General features: G+C 37.0%; 1 protein-coding gene across 1 annotated transcript in view; it reads left to right on the forward strand.

Moving 5' to 3' along the window:
• Positions 1-279: 279 nt before the first annotated feature.
• Positions 280-21,332, forward strand: part of SPICE1 (spindle and centriole associated protein 1) — a gene marked incomplete at its 5' end in the record, with an annotated part of 56,531 nt that continues 35,478 nt past the window's right edge. The window contains 6 exons of the mRNA XM_079704929.1: positions 280-375; positions 3,474-3,521; positions 7,761-7,904; positions 12,014-12,116; positions 12,936-13,042; positions 16,329-16,444. Coding sequence (XP_079561055.1) covers positions 280-375; positions 3,474-3,521; positions 7,761-7,904; positions 12,014-12,116; positions 12,936-13,042; positions 16,329-16,444 — 614 coding nt within the window. The remainder of the gene's footprint in view (positions 376-3,473; positions 3,522-7,760; positions 7,905-12,013; positions 12,117-12,935; positions 13,043-16,328; positions 16,445-21,332) is intronic.

Genomic DNA, 21,332 nt, shown 5'->3' on the forward strand with positions numbered 1-21,332 from the left:
TTTAGGTCATACTTGCTTCATTCCTAGGGTTCTTTATTAATCACATATATTTAATTTGGTGATTTGAAACCTCTTTTATCATAGTTATCAATATCAACTTTCTAATAATTACGAAGTGAAAGAACCAAGTCTTTTGGTAGCCTGTTCCTTTCATTATACTTAAAGTTCTCGTCTGATGTTTTAAAATTTATTTTCTTAGATATCTTTTTCCCTCTCTGGTGATGATTAATTATTAGTTTTTCATGTATTTTTAAAATTTGATATGATTATTACTCCTAGATGTCATTTGTCAGAGTGAACCGTTACGGTCCCCGTGGAGGAGGAAGGAAAGCACTGAAAGTAAAGAAGAAAATGTCAGTAAAGCAAGAATGGGATGTAAGTCTAGGTGGGATAATACATGGTATAACATTACATGGAAGGAATAAATGTGATGACCTTAGTCACTCAGGATGGTGCTCTGAATGGGGCTTAGCATGTGATATGGTGGAATGGGTTTCTGGGCATGTTATTGGGTTGGCCAAAACGTTTGTTTCATTTTAAGTAAAAATAAAAGACATTTTTCATTTTCACCAAGAACTTTATTGAACAACGTATTCATTAACCAAATGAACTTTTTGGCCAATCCAATATCCTAGGTCTTGGAGGGAAGAGCAGATGCCTTTGGGGAATTTTTATGTTGAGGCTATAGCTCTACCTCTTTTTAAGAACTGAAATCTTGGGGCTTCCCTGGTGGCGCAGTGATTGAGAATCTGCCTGCCAATGTAAAGGACACGGGTTCGAGCCCTTGTCTGGGAAGATCCCACATGCCGCAGAGCAACTAGGCCCATGAGCCACAACTACTGAGCCTGCGCGTCTGGAGCCTGTGCTCCGCAACGAGAGGCCACAACAGTGAGAGGCCCGCGCACTGCGATGAAGAGTGGCCCCCACTTGCCACAACTAGAGAAAGCCCTCGCACAGAAAGGAAGACCCAACACAGCCAAAAATAAATAAATAAATAAATTAATTAATTTAAAAAAAGACAAGAAGGGAAGGGATTTCCTTTCCCTTCTCTCCTTAAAAAAAAAAAAAAAAAAAAAAAGAACTGAAATCTTAAGTGGGTGGGGAGTGTGTTTTTAAAAAGTCCCCCACCTCTACTTTGAGAACTCACTGCTTTAAGGTAACTCTAGTTAACCTGAAATCTGAAATTTTGGGGTACATATTTTAGATTTTCCCATAGCAACTTGTGATATCATAATCATGCGAGTGGCATTTTTGACTGAAAAAGTGGGTGATCCTTGCTCTCTTACCCTTCAAATTGTTTTTTGCTCATCTCCAGAGATTTGTCAATTTCAGTACAAAGGTTCTCGTAAGGTGTAAGACAGGTCTCAGGTATCTGAGACATGATCCCTGGCTCCTACCCTGAGTACCACTTGGCATTATCACAGGGATTTTTATCTTTTGGAGTTGGGTACTTTGGTTTGGACCATGAGACTTTGGGTACTTTTACTTTCTGTTGTGAAGATTAACTGGTCAGGGACTAGTTTGGATCTTAGGGATTCTTTTGGACTTAGAACCTTCTGGGTTGTGGCCAACCACCTTAGCCAGGTATCCTGGGCAAACTGACAGCCTTAGAAAATGGGGCAGGGGGATTTCTCTATGTTTAGATTGCTTTGTTGCCATGTGATTGGCTATAAAATAGTATAAGGATATGACTCTAAGGTAATGACACTGATTAAAAGGTGAAAAAATGCACCTTAACATTTATGTTATCATAATGTTAACATTATGGTATCATGAAAAAATGATAACATAAGTTGTCCCCTTCAGAGTGGTTACTTTGGGAAGTTCCATATTTATTTTGATATGCTGCTGTTGCTCAAAACATAATTGAAAACCATTATTTGAAATTGCATTCAGAACCTTCCTCATTTACTTTATATTATCTCCAGTGGTAGAAAAAACTTTGTTTTCTGAAGGTAGATGGAACTTGAAAGTAGTTATAGGTCATTTGGTGTGAATAGTAAATGAGGAAGGAGAGATCAACTGAATAATATTGTTTTGATGAAAATATTGAGGCATTTTCTGAAATGGCTTGTAAATTAGATTTAAAGGCAATTTCAGAAGAAAATACAGTTGACCCTTGAACAACATGGTGGTTAGGGGAACCGACCCTCTGCACAGTCAAAAATCCACGTATAACTTTACAGTTGGCCCTCTGTATCTGTGGTTTTGCATCCATGGATTCAGCCAGCTATGGATCGTGTCGCACTGTATATGTATTGAAAAATATCGACACATAAGTGGACCTGTGTTCAAACCCATGTTGTTCAAGGGTCAACTGTAGTTTTAAGCAATAGTAGTATAAATGAAATTATATTTTCTCCCATGAAAACTAATTCCGAGCATATCACTTATATGCCCGAATTTTTATTATGATTATTAAAAACAATTCTCGCGGATTCCCTCATGGTCCAGTGGTTAGGACTTGGCACTTTCACTGCTGAGGGCCCAGGTTCAATCCCTGGTCGGGGAACTAAGATCCCATAAGCCATGTGGCATGGCCAGAAAACCCCTCCAAAAAACAAAAAAAACCCCAATTCTCATGATCTTAGCGTTGTATCTTGTACTTTTCTAAATCAACATGGAAGGAATAACAGTTTTAGTATATAAAAGACTTGAGCTAAATACAAACTATGGCCGAAAGGTTAAGTCTTTGAATACATCCGAAGCTATTTCACTAGGGTCAGTTCTCTGTATTTCTCTTAGAATTAAAAGTCTACATTGCTTTTTTCCCTGCCTTACCAAATCTGTATAACACAATGGCTGAAGTCATTTTGGAAAGGACCAAATTGCAGGGCTGCTACTCAGAGCTGTGCAGGCTGTGCACTGCACAATTCCAAGGGGCACTATTTACATGGCCTGTGATATCAACGGAACCACCTGGAGTTGTGCAATGTGGAAGCCCTGCCATTTGGTTTAGTGCCTTTTTACTTGAGTGACTGTTTTCACATTTTATGAAATTATACAATACCCTCAAAATTTGTCTCTCTGGTTATGATAGGTCCTATGCTTAAGGTGTTGGCATGGGCACAAATTGAACCTCTCTGTAGTGATCACACTTTATATTTTAGGAATCTTTAGAGTTGCCTTGTTCCATGAAATATAGTTCGAAAACTATAACTTTAGTTAAACTAACTCATTTTGAATTATGTACTACCCGGTTGTTTTCATTATTTTAATATAATGTATGCTTGCTTGGTGAATTTAGTGCTTAATTTCTGTGAGACACTTAAAAATAGTCAGTTATTTTCTACAAGACACCTAAAAGTAATCCATGTTAATATTTAAATTGAGAATTTAATTCTCAAGGTAAGACTTTTTGGTCTCAGGATTTTGAATCCGTTTTCAGCCATTAAAATTCAGCATATACTAATATTTTGTAAGAAACCTTTTGCTTTTTAAAGGAAGTTCATCTTTTTTTTTTTTTTTTGCAGAACACTGTAACTGATCTAACAGTTCATCGGGCAACTCCTGAAGATCTGGTAAGTTTACTATCGAAAGTTAAGTCGTTTGTTCATGTTCTTATTTGATATTTGATACTTGATACTTCTAACCTACAGAATAGAAACCAGAGGCACTTCTTGGAAGTTGTTCAGTTATTTTTAATCTTGCTTATGTCTATATAAAATCAAAAAGCATATGTCCTGGCCTTCCTTATTTTACTTAGGCACATCAGTTAGCATGCATTAGAATTTCATTAGATAGGTTTGGTTTACAGTTCAAATCTCTCTAGTCCAGTATTTTCCTGTACACATTTATCATCTTTTCCTATCTGTAGATATCACTAGCATTATTTACCATTACTTCCCTATACAAACATACATTATAATTTATTTCTTGAACATGCCACGTACATTTCCACATTTGAGCCCCACTTCATGCTATTCTCTTTACTTGGAACAGTTTCCCTACCTTCTTCTCCTCCTGTACAAATCTTACTTTACTTCCTTATCCTAGTTCAAGTTTTACTTTTTTTTTTTTTTTTTTTTTTTTTTTTTTTGGCGGTACGCGGGCCTCTCACTGATATCGCCTCTCCTGTTGCGGCGCATAGGCTCTGGACACACAGGCCTAGTAGCCATGGCTCACGGGCCTATCCGCTCCGTGGCATGTGGGATATTCCCGGACCGGGACAGGAACCCGTGTTCCCTGCATCGGCAGGTGGACTCTCAACCACTGCGCCACCAGGGAAGCCCAAGTTTTACTTTTAAAAAAAAAGCTTTTATTATAGGTTTGTTTGTTTTTTTAAACAGCTTTATTAAGATATAAATCACATAACATAAAATCTGCCCTTTTAAAGTGTACAATTCATTGCTTTTTAGTATATTCACAGAGTTATGCAACCATCATCACTTTCTAATTTTATAACATTTTCATCACTCCCCCAAAAGTAACCCTTTACCCATTAACAGTCACTCTCTATGCCCCACCCCTCCAATCCCTGGCAACAACTAATCTGTTTTATGTCTCTATGGATTTGCCTATTCTGGACATTTCATATAAATGCAATATAATATGTATTCTTTTATATCTGGCTTCTTTCTTTTAGTGTAATGTTTTCAAGGTTCATCCATATTGTAGTATCAGTACTTCATTCATTATTATTGCCAAATACTATTTTGTTTACGGATATACCATGTTTTATTTATCCATTTATCAGTTGTTGGACATTTGGGTTGTTTCTACTTTTTGACTGTTATAGATAATGCTGCTATGAATATTCATGTGTAAGTTTTTGTGTGAACATACGCTCTTAGTCTCTTGGGTGTATACCTGGAAGTAGAATTGCTGAGTCATATGATATCTCTATATTTAACTTTCTGAGGAACTGCCAAACTGTTTTCTAAAGTGGCTACACCATTTACATTCTTACCAGCATGTATGAGGGTTCCAATTTTTTCACATCCCTTGCCAGCATTTGTCATTGTCATCTTTGTGGTTTTAGTTCTCCTAGGGGGTATAAAGTGGAATCTCATTGTAGTTTTGATTTGCATTTCCCTAATGACTAATGACATTGAGTATCCTTTCATATATTTATTGGCCATTTGTAGTATCTTCTTTGGAGAAATGTCTCTTCAAGTCCCTTAGTTATTTTAAAATTTCCAGAGGAAATATGTGACAACTATGAACTGGGCTTGATGAAGAGAGGGACACAAAAAATAAAATTGGATTATTTGTGTTTTTATTGTTGAGTAGTAGGAGTTCTTTATATATTCTGGATATGTTTCTTATCAGATATATGATTTGAAAATATTTTCTTCCATTCTGTTGATTATGTTTTAGCTTTCTTGATAGTATCCTTTGAAACATAAAAGTTTTAAATTTTGATGAAGTCCAATTTATCTAATTTTTTTCTTTTGTCACTTGTAGCTTTAGTGTCATATCTAAGAAACCATTGTCTAACCAAGGTTCACAGATATTTACTGCTATGTTTTTGTCTAGGAGTTTTAAAGTTTTGGCTCTCATGTTTAGGCCTTTCATCCATTTTGAATTAATTTTTGTGTATGGTGTGAGGTAGGAGTCCAGCTTCATTCTTTTGTACATGGATATCCAATTGTCTAAGCACCATTTATTAAAAAGACTGTTCTTTTCACATTGAATTGTCTTGGCACCCTTGTTGAAAATCAATTGTCTGTAAAGATAAGGGTTTCTTTTGGACTCTCATTTCTATTCCACTAATCTGTATGTCTATCGTTATGCTAGTGCCATACTCTCTTGATTATTGTAGTAAGTTTGAAGTCCTACTCTTTGAAGCTGCGTAGCAGTTGCTTTCTTCTCTGAACTGTTGTACTTACTACCTACATAAGGCATTGAGTATATGCCATCTAATCCATGTCATTTATCTTTATATGCATATGTCCAATCTCTCTGGGCAGATTATTAATGTTTTTGAGAGATAGAGGCCATATCTTATACGTTTTTGTGGGCCTAGGAATCTAAATCGTAGTAGGTACTCATTAAATGTTTGTTGAGGATAATAATGATGCCCAAATGACTTAAAATTTTTTATTATGAAAAATTTCAAACTCATGTGAAAAGAGCGACAAAAGTATAAAGAACTCCCATATACTGTTCACCTAGATATAATAGTTATGAAAATTTTGCCATACTTGTTTCATTTATCTTACCCTTTGCTTCTTCACTGGAGCATTTTAAAGCAAAGCCCAGAGGACATGTCATTTTGTGCCTACATATTCAGTTTGCATTAAAAAAAATAGATATTTTCTTATATAACCACAATGCCATTATCATGCCTGACAAAAGTAACACTAATATTTTGGTATTACCTAATCCCAATCCATATTCAGATTTCCCTGACTGTCTCAAGAATGTCATCTTCATTTGTTCTTTGTGAATCAGAATCCTTACATAATATTTGGTTGTTAGTCTCTTAATGGACTGATTTCATATTTACATGGTGCAAACTCAGTAGTACATTTTATCAGATGACATACAAGTTTTGTTCATATTCATAGTTCTGAATACTAGAGTGCTTGTAAAGCCAATATCTGCTTTTGTTCCTTAGCCACCTTAGTGAACTCCTCCCTTCTAGCTCTTAAGCTGTGCCTCATATCTCTGCTTCTACTTCTGGAATTCCACTTCCTTGGAGTACTGCATCTCCATGGACCCACTTCCACATGCAGCCATTACAGGGCTATAAAAACACTGCATTGTGAGCTCTTGGTGATGTGAATATCATGGAATGGGTGTGCCTTTGCCAGAGATGACTTAGTGGATTTTGTGCCTTTTATGTCATACTCAGTCTGTGTGTGTGTGTGTGTGTGTGTTTATAATTGTACATGTACACACATATGTAACTGAAAAATTTAACAGAAGAATTTTTTTTAAGTTATTTATTTATGGCTATGTTGGGTCTTCGTTTCTGTGCGAGGGCTTTCTCTAGTTGTGGCAAGCGGGGGTCACTCTTCATCGCGGTGCATGGGCCTCTCACTATCGCGGCCTCTCTTGTTGCGGAGCACAGGCTCCAGATGCGCAGGCTCAGTAATTGTGGCTCACGGGCCCAGTTGCTCCACGGCATGTGGGATCTTCCCAGACCAGGGCTCAAACCTGTGTCCCCTGCATTGGCAGGCAGATTCTCAACCACTGAGCCACCAGGGAAGCCCCAACAAAAGAATTCTTAACTTTTATTATGTGCAATGTGTTCTTAATATTTTCTATTCTATAGTCTATTTTATTTTTTAAAAATGTTGGTTTTGATCCACTAATTTATTTTCCCACCCATTAAGTGAGTACCAAGATGCAGTTTGCAAAACACTACTTTATTGGATAGTCTTGTACAAAAGAAGTAGAAATTAATATTCTTTCATTTTGTGTTTTAGCTAGGTTTACTAGTTTGTTTTATTTATTTATTTTTTGGCCATGCCACGTGGCTTGTGGGATCTCAGTACCCGACCAGGGATTAAACCCAGGCCACAGCAGTGAAAGCCAAGAATCCTAGCCACTAGGCCACCAGGGAACTCCTTAAGTCTACTAGTTTTTGATACTTCTTTTTTAAAAAATCATTTTTGAAAATTTAGGAGATGGTGAAAATTTTGTGAATATATATATATATATATATATATATATATATATATATATAAAATGTACTTATACTGGACTAGAAAAAATAAAAAAAGATGAACTAGGTTAGGTTGTCCTACCATCTGAATAGGCAAGTTCTTTGTTCCTGAAACATTCTTTTATATATTTTTTCTTCCATATAGATCCGTCGTCATGAAATACACAAATCGAAGAATAGAGCATTAGTACACTGGGAGCTCCAAGAAAAAGCTTTGAAGAGAAAATGGAAGAAGCAGAAACCGGAAATTTCTAATCTTGAGAAAAGGAGATTGTCTCTCATGAAGGAGGTAATGCTAAACTGCATCATCTGTAGAGTTAGAAAGAAAAGAAGAGGTAAATAGGTGTCTCTCTTTTTCCGCGTATATGATTAACATTGGACAGACTCTAATCATTATCGTGTCCTTACGCAGTGATCTACAGGTAGACTTTGGAAAAGGGAGCAGAGTGCCGATTACAGTCTAGTTTCATGATTTGAATTCCCGCTCTTCAGCTTACTAGCCAGGTGACCTTAAATTATTAACTTCTCAGCCTGAATTTTCTTATCTTTAAACTGGAGTAACAGTATTTGCCTGACTGTATTGTTACGAGATTTCAGTGATAAAATATTACTAAAGTGATTAGGACAGTCCTTGGCACATAATTAGTGTCATATATATATATATATATAAAGCTGCTATAATTATTTTTCTCAGTTCAACAGCGATGCTGTTAGATTACTTTGCAAAAAAAAAATGTGTGCTTGTCCAACAAATTAGTAAGGCACTTGTCTTTGGCTGAATCTTTTGTCAGATGTAGGGTGTTTGAATAAGTAATCAGAGTGGGTAGGAATAAATAATATGGAAAATAAGAAGAAACTACAGCAAAACCCTTCTTTTATTTGGGCTGAAATCATTGTAAAAGAAATGCCTGTTTTCTTCTTGTTCACTGTTGGAGCTTATGGCACTTGGCTGTCTGGGTGACCTTCTGCTGCAGCTTTAAGTCACATTCTGTCTTTTGAGGAATTTGTTAGGCTTCTTAGTGAAATATGAAAGTCATGAGTTTATATATCATGAGGAAGAATTATTTCTCCCAAATAAATGTTTACATGAGCTTGTAAAAAGAACAGTGGATTGAGAGAGAATGGTTCTTTAGAGGTACGTATCTTTTGGTGATCTTAGGCAAGTCACCTACATTTAAATGTTACGTGGTAATTCTCCATGAAAGGCCTAAGAACACAGATCTGGCCAGGGAAAAAGGCAGCCCCTTTGAGGTGACTCTGGGCTTTTGTTTCCCGTCCCTAGTGACCCCTGCTCATGTCCTGAATCCCTTATACCTTGTAGATGTGGTAGAATTAGGGGTTGAAGAAGAGTGGTAAGAGAGGGTGAGTGTAATTTCTCTGCCTTCTTTCTGTAATGCGGCTTCCTCATGCTCTAGCGTAGTGTTTATCAACTCTGACTGATTCTAATTTCCATTTTAAAAATTCCCATTAAAAAAAACCAAACAGTATCTGGACTCAGACATATTTATACTCAGGTATTCTAATTCAGTGGATCTGGGATGCAGCCCCACTTAGGTATTCTTAAGACAGTTGCTATGTAATATTTAATATTTTGCTAGGTTTGAGAACCTCTGCTATTAGTGGGATTTAGGCATTTCCATTTAACAACATATTTTGGAGGTTTTTCTATGTCAGTATTTAGAAATCTACCTTTTCTTTTTTAATGGCCAAGTAGTATGTGGATATACCACAATTTATTTATCTAGTGCTTTATTAGTGGACATTTAGGATGTGTATCAGAATATGGTATAAGCATCTGGAAAAAAAAAAGACCCCAGAATATACTGGTTTAAACAAAATAGAAATCTATTTCACTTTTATGGAACAGCTCAGAGATACATGGTAGTGGGTAGGGGGATCTCTGGTCCTTTATTACAGGGCTTCCATGTCTGAGTTTGGAGTGGCTGTTCCAGCTTCCTTCAGATGTTTCCCAGGCAGCATGAAGTGGGGAAGAGAATGCATGTTACTCCCTTTACGTATCACCCAGAAGCTCTGGCTTCTATCCCATTGTCCAGAACTTCATCAGGTGACCACTGTCACCTGCAAGGGTGGTTGGGAAATTAGCTATGTACTTGGCTAACTTGGGAGTTCCACTGTTAAAGAGAAAACAGAAAGAAAGGATATTGGTGGATAAGTAGCAGTGTCTGCCACTGACAGATTATTTCCTGCCTTGTCACTATAAATAATGTAATGAATATGTTTCTGAGTACATGTATAAATATATTTGTAGGATAAATTCTTAAAAGTGGAATTGCTGAGTCAAAGCATTCATACATCTATTATTTCAGTATTGCTATATTTGTAATGTCTGTGATAAGGTATGTGAGGGGAAGGAAGAGTCCTCCTTGGGCATATCCACCTAGGTTTTATCATTATGTGTTAGAGCTACCAGGACCTGTCCCCCAGAAGCTGGGCTCCTAGATTAACGTAAATTAAGAGAAAAGCTCTTTGACCAGCATAATCTTAGATTTCATTTGCTGTATGATCCACTCATGCCATGGGAATCAAGCAAGTAAGGGTCCAAATCCAAATCAGAGAGAGAGTGGCTTTGATAAAGATTTTGTAAATTTTAAAAGTATATTAACTAACCTAGTCTCTTTGTACTTTCCCAATTCTGTCTGGTTTTTATTACCAGAGAGCAAAACTGCTAGCGTGACAAGTTTCTAATAATGGTTTTGAAGGGACCTTGACTGATCTTTTGAAAATCCAAGATGTATTCTGTTGTGCTCTTCGTAAGTTTGGTTTTGTGCTCTGCAAACCCATCTGGGGAAGTAATATATACAGATGGGCCTGCAGAGATTGATTTACCTATCATGAGGATGAGTTTTATCATAGAAGAGTGATAAAGAAATCCAGAAAGAGCAAGAGAAAGCCAATGCTCTGACCTCTGGCCACTCAACCTGTCTGCCCCAAGGAGCCTGGGCAGGGACTAGCAGGGAGAGGGCTGCAGGGAAGTGGGTTTTCTGGAGACCTCACTATAATTAGTATCAGGTCTTGATATGATAAAATTATTCCTCCACAATCTGCTTCTTTCAATTTATATCTCTTCATTTTGATAGCAAGTCAATACCTTTTTTAAAAATAGTAAACAAAACTGCTGCTAGGAAATACATTTTGTAAAATTTTTCTAGTATAAGTGGTAGATTATAATGCTCCATTTACTTTCTTTCCTAAACTCTGATTGCATGTGCTACAAGATGGCTAACCAGGGATGAAAATTTAAGTTGTAACAACATTCTCAAATATCTCTAGAATTGTATACAGATTTAGTATACAATTTTGTATCTCTTGACAGGGCCTAGGATGCCAGTCTGCTGACTCCAAATGTGCTCTTTGTCCTGTGCCATTCCAAAACTTACTCTTTGTGGAGAGAACAGATTCAGGACTTTATTCTCACTAACAGAGCCAGCCAACCTGCTTGGCTTTAGCAGGGGAAGAAGGGGGAAAAAGTCAAAACGTGACTCTGGTTATTTTTCTTCATGTCCTAAAACAGTAACTGAGGTCACATTGTATGCTTGTTTCCATGGTCTAGAGAAATTCTGGTAAGGGCATTTGTTACCAGATGTTTTGATTTGAGTCAGTGTTGGAAACTGGAAAATTTCCAATTTTGACACTCCTTTCAGCCTAAGAATGCGATCTGGTGGTGGTGGGTGTTGACTTGCTTTCACTCTAGCCTGCACATCCTTGCTTGTAACTGGGAAAGTTCTTAAGTTGAAAGCGTATAATCAGAGGCGCCGCCATATTGGTATTTTTTGAGTTCTCATTTCTCCAGGATAAAATTCAAGCTTGTTTATAAATGCAGAAGCATCACTTTTTTGTTTAATGCCCCCAAAGTTGTATCTCACGTCGTATTTTTTAAGTTGTGGGTCATGACCCATTAACGGATTATGAAATCACTTTAGTGGTTGAAATACCAAAGAGTCACACATCTGAGTTTATGGCTCAAAGATTCATGTTTAATCAGTGTTTTTCAAACTGTGGATCACAACTTTTTAATGGATTGTAAAATCAAGTTAGTGGGTTGTGACCATCATTTGAAAAAATAGAATAGAAACGAAAAAGAAAATATCAGAGTGGTTATCAAAGAGTAAGTTTAAGCAAAGCTTTTATTTTGGTGTTTGTCTACATTTGTGTGTGGACTGGGTCATAATTTAATAATGTATTTCTTTGGATCAAAGCCAAGCATTTGAAATCCACTAATTATTATAATAGCTCCATCTACTGGTACTTAATGATATTGCCGCTGAAGGATTTGAGATGATTTTTAAGCTCCTGCCTTTGTATGGACTTTTCCTTTGTGATTTATTAAGTATATATATTTTTTCTGAATAATAATAATTATCACTAACATGTGTCTAGATTCTTTCTGATCAATACCGGATGCAGGATGTATTGGAAAAATCTGATCATTTGATGGCTACAGCAAAAGATCTGTTTGTTGATTTTCCTCGTAGGCGCACAGGTAAAGTAGTCACATCAAACAAAAGTTTCTTTATCTTATTCATCATAGCCCACACCTGGCTATTTGAAAGAATTTAAAATCTTTTCTCAGGCATCATATTATTTCTTTCACATGTGTTCTAGGGTGGATAGCATACAAGAGTTGTTAGACATAGATTTATTACAATTTATTTGCTTTTCACTAAGAATATTAACTATTACAAATTACTCAAGTTAAGGAAAGGTAAATTGTTATTATTTACTAAAATATCTTGTGAAATGTATAAGATTTCATAATTTAAGGTATGATTTCATTTTCAGCTTATTAATATTAAATTACCATATAATTAAAGTATCTGCTTTGTATGTAATTTGAGTGAAGCTTAATTTGAAAACTAAAGCAACTTCAGTGTCTCTCTAAAAGGAACTTTGCCTCTTGTGAGATGCACAGCATTATTTACTTTAATGTGTATATAATCTGTTGTTTACCTTAATCCCTAAAAACAGATCATTAGTTTTTAGTTTAAGGTTTAAATCCTGGCTTGGCCACTCACTAATGTGACTCTGTGCCTGTTGCTTCACGTCTCTGAGTTTCAGTTTACCCATATGTAAAATAATGATACTAATAACCTCATAGGATTTTGTGAGGGTGAAACAATTTAATATATGTAAAAGCATTTAGAACAATGCCTGGCATATAGTAAGCACTGTTTAAGTGCGAGTTGCTATTATTATTATTTAAGATTTTCATACGATAATTCAGACCTATGGCAGTGTATGGTATGTGTGAAGTCAATTTAATTAAATGAAACAAAATCATCATGACATTTTCCTTCTGCAGGGTTTCCTAATGTAACAATGGCTCCTGATTCCTCTCAAGGTCCCATTGTGGTAAATCAAGACCCTGTCACCCAGGCCATCCTTAGTGAATCTGTTATTGAGCCTCAGGTAACGTACTTTGCTCACAGCCATAATGCTCATGCTGAAATTCAGTTTAAGTTGATGTAGATAGGTATAGTGGTAAACATTTCAAAAGCTTTACTATCTAAATACCAAGTTGTGGTTGCTAGAATTGTTCTTACTCAAGTATAGTGCACGTACTGTGAGTAATGCTTGTACTAAACAAGATAGGACTAGATAATAATAGCTAACATTTATTGAGTGCGTACCTAGGAGGTAGTTACTATTATTATCCCCATTTAGCAGATGGAAAAACTGAGGCTCAGAAAAATTAAGTAAGTTGTCCAAGATCACATAGCTAGTTAGCATGAGAGATGGCATTCAAATCTAGGCTGTCTGGCTCCATAAGACTGTGTCACCCAGAGATGTAGAGAACAAACGTATGGACACCAAGGGGGGAAGTTGGGAGGTGGTGGTGGTGGGATGAATTGGGAGATTGGGATTGACATGTATAGTACACACTAATATGTATAAAATAGATAACTAATAAGAACCTGCTGTATAAAAAATAAATTAAATTAAATTAAAAAAAAAAAGACTGTGTCACCATCTACAAATATGGAAACAGCAAGAGAGTCTTTCCACGTCCCACTTTGGAGTCAGGTGAATCTATGTTCGTATTCTGTTACTTACTAGCTGTTCGATGTTGAGTTGATTTCTCAAGGTATCTGAGTTGGCTCAGAGAGTTTTTTGTTAAATGGGAATAGAATATACCTGCTATGGTTGTTGTGAGGATCAGCTCAGATAGGTTATGTAAAGTGTTGAGCATAATACCAGATATTAGTTCTTCATGAAATCTTTGTCCCTTCTTTTTTTTAAAATAAATTTATTTATATTATTTATTTATTTTTGGCTGCTTTGGGTCTTCGTTGCTGCACGTGGGCTTTCTCTAGTTGCAGCGAGTGGGGGCTACTCTTCGTTGGGAGCTTCTCATTGCAGTGGCTTCTCTTGTTGCGGAGCACGGGCCCTAGAGCACGTGGGCTTCAGTAGTTCTAGCACCGGTGCTCTAGAACGTAGGCTCAGTAGGTGTGGCGCACGGGCTTAGTTGCTCTGTGGCATGTGGGATCTTCCTGGACCAGGGATCGAACCCGTGTCCCCTGCATTGGCAGGTGGATTCTTAACCACTGTGCTACCAGGGAGGCCCAAAAAGAATATTTTAGACTATATCTGAAAGTCAGTGAATTAGTCACTATGGAACAGACTTGAATATTTCTTTAAAAATACCTTTGTCCCTTCTAATGTATTAGTATGTTTAAAAAGCAGCTACCCAAGAAACTTTGAATTTATTGACTAGTTACATGGGAAAAGTATAGTAGTAAAACATTTATTAGCTGTATCTTAATCTAATTGGAACTCTTGATTAATCAAAATGTTTAGAATTTTGAGATAGGAAACATTTTTTAAAAGCCCATGAAGAATTTAATACTAAAATAAATCAACTTTTTAAGAATGACTAGGTCTCAGTACCTGTTTAATGCAATTTCCTAGGTTATTTGTATCTTTTATGACAAAAAGAAGAATCATCAATTAGATGGATGATCCTAGGGAATTACAAGGTCCAGAGTCATATAAATATACCGTTTTCTACTTATAAAGGCAATTAAGTAGAACGTTACACATATTTTTAATAGCCAAAGTCCATTAGCCATATCCCTAGCCAAAAGCCATGTATGTTTTGACACTTATTAAAAAGTTAGTTTTCGGGGCTTCCCTAGTGGCGCAGTGGTTGAGAGTCCGCCTGCCGATGCAGGGGACACGGGTTCGTGCCCCGGTCCGGGAAGATCCCACATGCCGCGGAGCGGCTGGACCCGTGAGCCATGGCCACTGAGCCTGCGCATCCGGAGCCTGTGCTCCGCAACGGGAGAGGCCACAGCAGTGAGAGGCCCACATACCACAAAAAACAAAAAACAAAACAAAACAAAAAGTTAGTTTTCAAATGATCATGGTCTCTATGATGAAGGTTGGTAGGTGGCAAGAGGCAAGGTAAGAGAGAGAAGAAGGAGCTGGGTCACGAAGGGCTAAGGAACCAGAAAGCAAGAGTAGAGCCACTAAAGGATTTTAAGAAGAGCACAGTCATGGCAAAATTGACAGTAACGTGGAAGATGGATTGGGGAGGGAGGGACAAGACTGGTGAGAGGGTCTGGTTAGAAGACTCACATTGGAATCTTAGCGAGAAGTGGTGAGGACTGACCCAAAGCAGTGGCAGTAGGGAAGGAGGTAGAGGGGAAGAGGGATAGATTTGAGAGATTAAGAAGGGATAGAATTGACAGGATTGGGTGATTGGATGTGATGGATGAGAAAGAAGGATAATTTCCAGTTTGCTGGCTTGAGAACCTGAGTAGATAGTGATGCTGTTTATGGTCTTGGTAACATGACAGGAACAAGGTTTCTGGAAGAATGATAGTAGAGGCTTAGGAAAATGATGAATTTTAGACATGTTGAGTATATGTGTGTAGGATGTTCTCCTAGGGGTATCTTTTAGGCAGTTGGATATAAATGTTGAGGGCTCAAGAGAGATCTGAGTGAAGCTAGAAATTTGGAAATTAACAGCATTTGGCTCGTAATTGCACCTTGGAATTAAATATAATCATACAGAAAATGAGTCAGATGAGAGGAGAAAAGGTCCAAAGGGAGAACCTTGAGTGACATCAGAAAAAGGGAAGGCTAGGAAAAGAACCAATAAAGGAGATTGGGAAGGAATGGCTAAAAGAAGAAAAACCAAGAAAATATGGTATCATGGAAGTGGAAAGGAAAAGTTTATCTTCCTCAAAAGAAGATTTTGAGGGAAAGAAATGAGTGGTCATTGATGTCTAATGAGTCAGAAGTAAGGGAAGGCAAAGACAGAAATATCCATTTGATTTGGGAACAGGTGTGTTGATGTCGACCATGTAGAGAACAGCTTAAATGGGGTGGCAGGGCAGAAGCAAAGTTGCAGGGCATAAATGGTGAATGAGAAGTGGCGGGCAGCTCTTTCAAGAAGTTTGTTGCACAGAAAGAGTAGATGGTAGCTCGAGGCTGAGTATAGGGTACGGATAAGATGGCAAAGACTTAGATTTAAATGTGGATGAGCTGAAGCCAGTAAGGAGAAGTTGAAGACGCAGGAGAGAGAAGGGGCAATTGATGGACTAGAAGGAAGTAAGAGGGTTTGGGTTCTAGACCACATGTGGAGAGATTAGCCTTAGAAGGAGGGATCTCTCTTCTGTTATGACAAAAAGAAAGGATGAGTGTGTATATAACCAACCTGTGTTATTATTTTATTGTTGTGTTGATAAAGGCTCTTAATGAAGTAGATGATGACCAACGAGAAGAAACTGTTAACAGCCAGTCAGAAGAAAGTGAGAATGAGTTGGATAACTCTCTAAGCTCTCAGTCAAACACAAATGCGGACATGTAAGTACAGATGGCATAAGTATCTAAGATGCTTCCCTTTTTTCCAAGGCCATTTCTTCCCCCATCCCTACTTTATTGAGATATAACTGACATATAATGTTGTATACGTTTATAAGGCATACAACATGTTGATTTGGTATACTTACATACTGCAAAATGGTTACCATCGTAGCATTAAGTGATGGATGGTTAATAGCTCTGTCACATCGTCTAATTACCATTTCTTTTTTGTGGTGAAAACATTTAAGATCTTCTCACTTAGCAACTTGCAAGTATAAAATAAAATATTATTAGCTATAATCACAAAAAGTTATTCATCTTATAACTGGAAATTTGTACCCTTTTACCATCTTCCCATTTGCTCCACTTCCCAGCCCCTGGTAACCACCACTCTGTTTCTATGAGTTCAGCTTTTTTATTATATATATATATTTTTTTTAATTAAAAAAATTGTTTTATTTATTATGTTTTTTGGCTGCATTGGGTCTTTGTTGCTGCGTGGGCTTTTTCTAGTTGTAGTGAGCGGGGGCTACTGTTTGTTGTGGTGCACAGGCTTCTCATTGTGGTGGCTTCTCTTGTTGCAGAGCACAGGCTCTAGGCTTGTGGGCTTCAGTAGTTGCAGCACACGGGCTCAGTCGTTGCCCCACGTGGGCTCAGTAGTTGTGGCTCACAGGCTCTAGAGTGCAGGCTCAGTAGTTGTGGTGCACGGGCTTTGTTGCTCTGCGGCGTGTGGGATCTTCCTGGACCAGGGCTCAAACCTGTGTCCCCTGCATTGGCAGGTGGATTCTTAACCTCTGCGCCACCAGGGAAGTCCCCTCAGCTTTTTTAGATTCCACGTATAAGTGATATCATACAGTATTTGTCTTTCTTTGTCTCACTTGTATTTCTTAATGTAATACCTTCCAGGTTCATCCATGTTGTCACAAATGGCATGATTTCCTTCTTTCTCATGGCTGAATAATATCCCACTGTATATGTATACAGTGGAATATGATACGTATCTATGTATCTCAATCACATCTTGTTCATCCATTCATGTGTTGACATATACTTAGGTTGTTTCCATATCTTGGTTATTGTGAATAGTGCTGCAGTTAACATGGGAGTGCAGATATCTCTCTGAGATCCTGTTTTCATTTCCTTTTGATATATACCCTGAAGTGGGAATCCTGGATCATATGGTAGTTATATTTTTAATTTTTTGAGGAACTTCCACACTGTTTTCCATAATGGCTGTACCAACAATGCCACCAATAGTGCACAAGGGTTCCCTTTTCTCCACATCCTCATTAACACTTGTTACCTCTTGACTTTTTGATGATAGCCATTCTTATTATAGGTGTGAGGAGATATCTTATTGTGGGTTTGTTTTTTTAATCATTTTTGTGTGTTTGTTTTATGTTTGCTTTTTTTTAGTTTGCTTTCTGTTTTTTTGTTTTGTTTTTATTGTTTGTTTTTTTTGGTTTCTTTTATTCTATTGTTTTCTGTTTTCTTTGTTTTTTTACTTTTGTTTTATTTTTTGGTTTTGCTTTTATTGTGGTTTTGATTTTCATTTCCCTTATGATTAGTGATGTCAGGCACCTTTTCATGTATGTACTTGTTGGCTATTTGTACATCATCTTTGGAAAAATGTCTGTTCAGTTCCTCTGCCCATTTTTTTAATTGGATGGTTTGGATTTTTTGCTATTAAGTTGTATGAGTTCTTTATGTGTTTTGGATATTAACCCCTAATTAAGTATATGACTTGCAAATATTTTCTCCCATTCCATAGATTACCTCTTCATTCTGTTGATTGTTTCTTTTGCTGTGCAGAAGCTTTTTGGTTTCATGTAGTTCCAGCTATTATTTTTTGCTTGTGCTTTTGGTGTCAGATCCAAAAAATTGTTGCCAAGATCAATGTCAATGAGCTTCCCCTATGTTTTCTTCTAGGATTTTTACCATTTCAGGTCTAATGTTTAAGTCTTTAATCCATTTTGAGTTAATTTTTGTGAGTGGTGTAAGGTAGGGGTCCAATTTCATTCTTTTGCACATCTTTATCCAGTTTTTGCAATGCTGTATATGTGTGTGTGTATATATATACACATATATATACACACACACAAGTATTTAAGTTGTTTCCAATATTTTTCAATTAAAAAATGCTGCAGTGAATAACTTATGCATATGTATTTTTGTATGGTTGAAGGTGTGTATTTAGAGTAAATTACTAGAAGTGGGATTTTGGGATTAAAAGGTAAATGCTATGTAATTTTGTTCTAAAATTACTGAATTCTGCTTTATGAGGGTTGTAGTATTTTGCACTCCTACTGTCAACTTACAAGAGTGTCTGCACCAGAGTGTGTTGTCAGACTTCTCTGCTGATTTCGTAGGTGAGAAATGTTATCTCAGTGTAGTTTTACTTTGCCTTTCTAAGTGAAGTTGATAATTTTGTCATATATTTAAGGGACATTACAGTGAATTGTCTATTCATGTCTTTTGCCCATTTTACTTTTAGGGTTTTGGTCCTTTTTTTATTAATTTGTAAGCATTCTTTACATATTAAGGATATTAGTCTTTTACCTGTGTAATATATTTTCTCCCAATTTGTTGTCTTTTGAATTTCTTTAACAAGTAAAAGATTTAAGAATATGTATATATAGCGCTCGCTTTGGCAGCACATATGCTAACATTGGAACAATACAGAGAAGATAAGCATGGCCTCTGTGCAAGGGTGACACACAAATTTGTGACACATTCCATGTTTAAAAAAAAGAATATATATATAGTTTGAATTTATCATTCATTGTTTTTACATGTGGATCTTGAATCATACTCTGAAATTCTTTCCTAAAACTGGTTTTAGAGGAATTCACTCATGTTTTCTTCTGATACTTCTGTGGTTTTATTTTTTATTTAGTTCTCTGATCCATTAAGAGTTTATTTTGGTATGTGGTATGAGGTATGGCTCTGATTCTTATCTTTTCCTAAATTGGTGTCCAGTTGCCCCAGCACCATTTATTACTGCCCCACTGATCTGAGATTCTGCCTGCGTACATTGATTACCGTGTGTACCTGGATCTACTTCTGAATTTTCTAGTCCACTGGCCTTGTTTCTGTAGTCATGCTCCAATACCACACTGTTTTAATTAGAGTTTATATTGTGTTAATAGACTTCCCTCATAGCCTTTTCCAGTTCAGAGTTTTCATAATGATTGTTACATGTTTATTTTTCTGTATGAATTTAGTGTCAACTTATTTAGCATCATAAAAAAGTTTATTGATATTCTTGTTATATTAATAAATTAACTAGAGAGACCTGACATCTTTATTATGCTGGGTTTTACTATCCAAGAACAAAGGATGTTTTTCCATTTGTTAATGTCTACCTTTTTGTTTTTGAGGAGTATTTTAATGTTTTTCTTATATAGGTTTCCTCATTTATTGTTAAAATTATTTCTGAGTATTTTTGTTGTTGGTTACTATTTTATTTTATTATTTATTTATTTTTTGAGGGAAGGGAGGATTTATTATTACTTGCAGCAAGTAAGATGAACTCGGGGGATCCTTCCCAAAGCAGTGTCTCCCCAAACAGCAAAACTGGGGAAGTTTTAAGCTAAGAGTACATGCATATTCATGAAGAGGCTTGAGCAGAGGAGAATTGGGACAAATGTTGACAGAGTCCAAGCTTTCGTTGATTGAAGTCAGGAGGGTCAACATCATCATTCCATCTTCCACCTAGGTGGGGGCCTTAGTTCCTACAGAGCTCAAAAACTGGATCAGATTGTTATGTATATCCCTTGAGGAGCAATTAGGACTCGTTTTATTGCTGAACTTTTGTTTCTTGACTGCGTTTTCTTTGTTACTGAATTCCCTTACTTCCCTTAAGATCATTAACTACTGAGACTGGTTCAAGGGCAAGAATTGTGGTCAGACTTAGATCACAAAATGGCTTAGGCCAAAAGTGGCTTCTCTCTCTCTCTCTCTTTTTTTTTTTTTTTTTTTAGTGGTACATGGGCCTCTCACTGTTGTGGCCTCTCCCGTTGCGGAGCACAGGCTCTGGACGCGCAGGCTCAGTGACCATGGCTCACGGCCCCAGCTGCTCTGCGGCATGTGGGATCTTCCCAGACCGGGGCATGAACCCGCGTCCCCTGCATCGGCAGGCGGACTCTCAACCACTGCGCCACCAGGGAAGCCCAGTTTTCTTCTTTTTTTTGCATGTTGGGGACAGGAATTTTCATTAGCTGAAATATTTCAATTTCAGTTTTCTGTTTTGATATACTGCCTTTGTTATACTGTACATTTTGTGCAGAGGTTTGGGAGTTTTAGGAGATTCTTTCAATTATGGTGAGGCACAGCTTATTTAGAGCCTTTTAAAAAAAAAAAGTGTTGGTGGGTTAAAGTTGGCTTGTCCTCCAATATCATGGTTCTCTTTTGTCTTGAAGGACTTTTGCATCTTTTCTCCTTTAGCACTCAGCCTCCAAAGGGTACCTCTCCCTTCCTGTTCACTCTCTTCTCCTTAAGAAGTGATGCCTTCCCAAGACTACCACCTTGGGTTCTACAGACTTCTTGGTGGTGTTATGATTGCCCAGGTTTTTCTTTTTTGTTTTTTTAAAGTATTTGCATACTTAGAGTGGACTTTTTCTTTCTAGAGGTGATTTTTGTCACCATTAGGCTCTCAGCTTTCCTTTTCTCTATGCAGTCATTTTGAACTGCCCCCATTCTTTGCAAAGGCTTCCTACAGGTGCTCAAGAAATATCTTTGCTGGAATTTGATGCTTATTTTTCTACCTACAGGTAGTTTGAAGTTAGTAGTATTCTCTGTCTTCCAATAATATAGAAGGTATGGGTTATAAGCTGTTTTATTTGCTTTTCTTGTTTCACTGTATAGTTTTTTGGAGGATGTGTAGAGT

Source organism: Hyperoodon ampullatus (assembly GCF_949752795.1).
Source record: "Hyperoodon ampullatus genome assembly, chromosome: 5".
NCBI classification, from domain to species: domain Eukaryota; kingdom Metazoa; phylum Chordata; class Mammalia; order Artiodactyla; family Ziphiidae; genus Hyperoodon; species Hyperoodon ampullatus.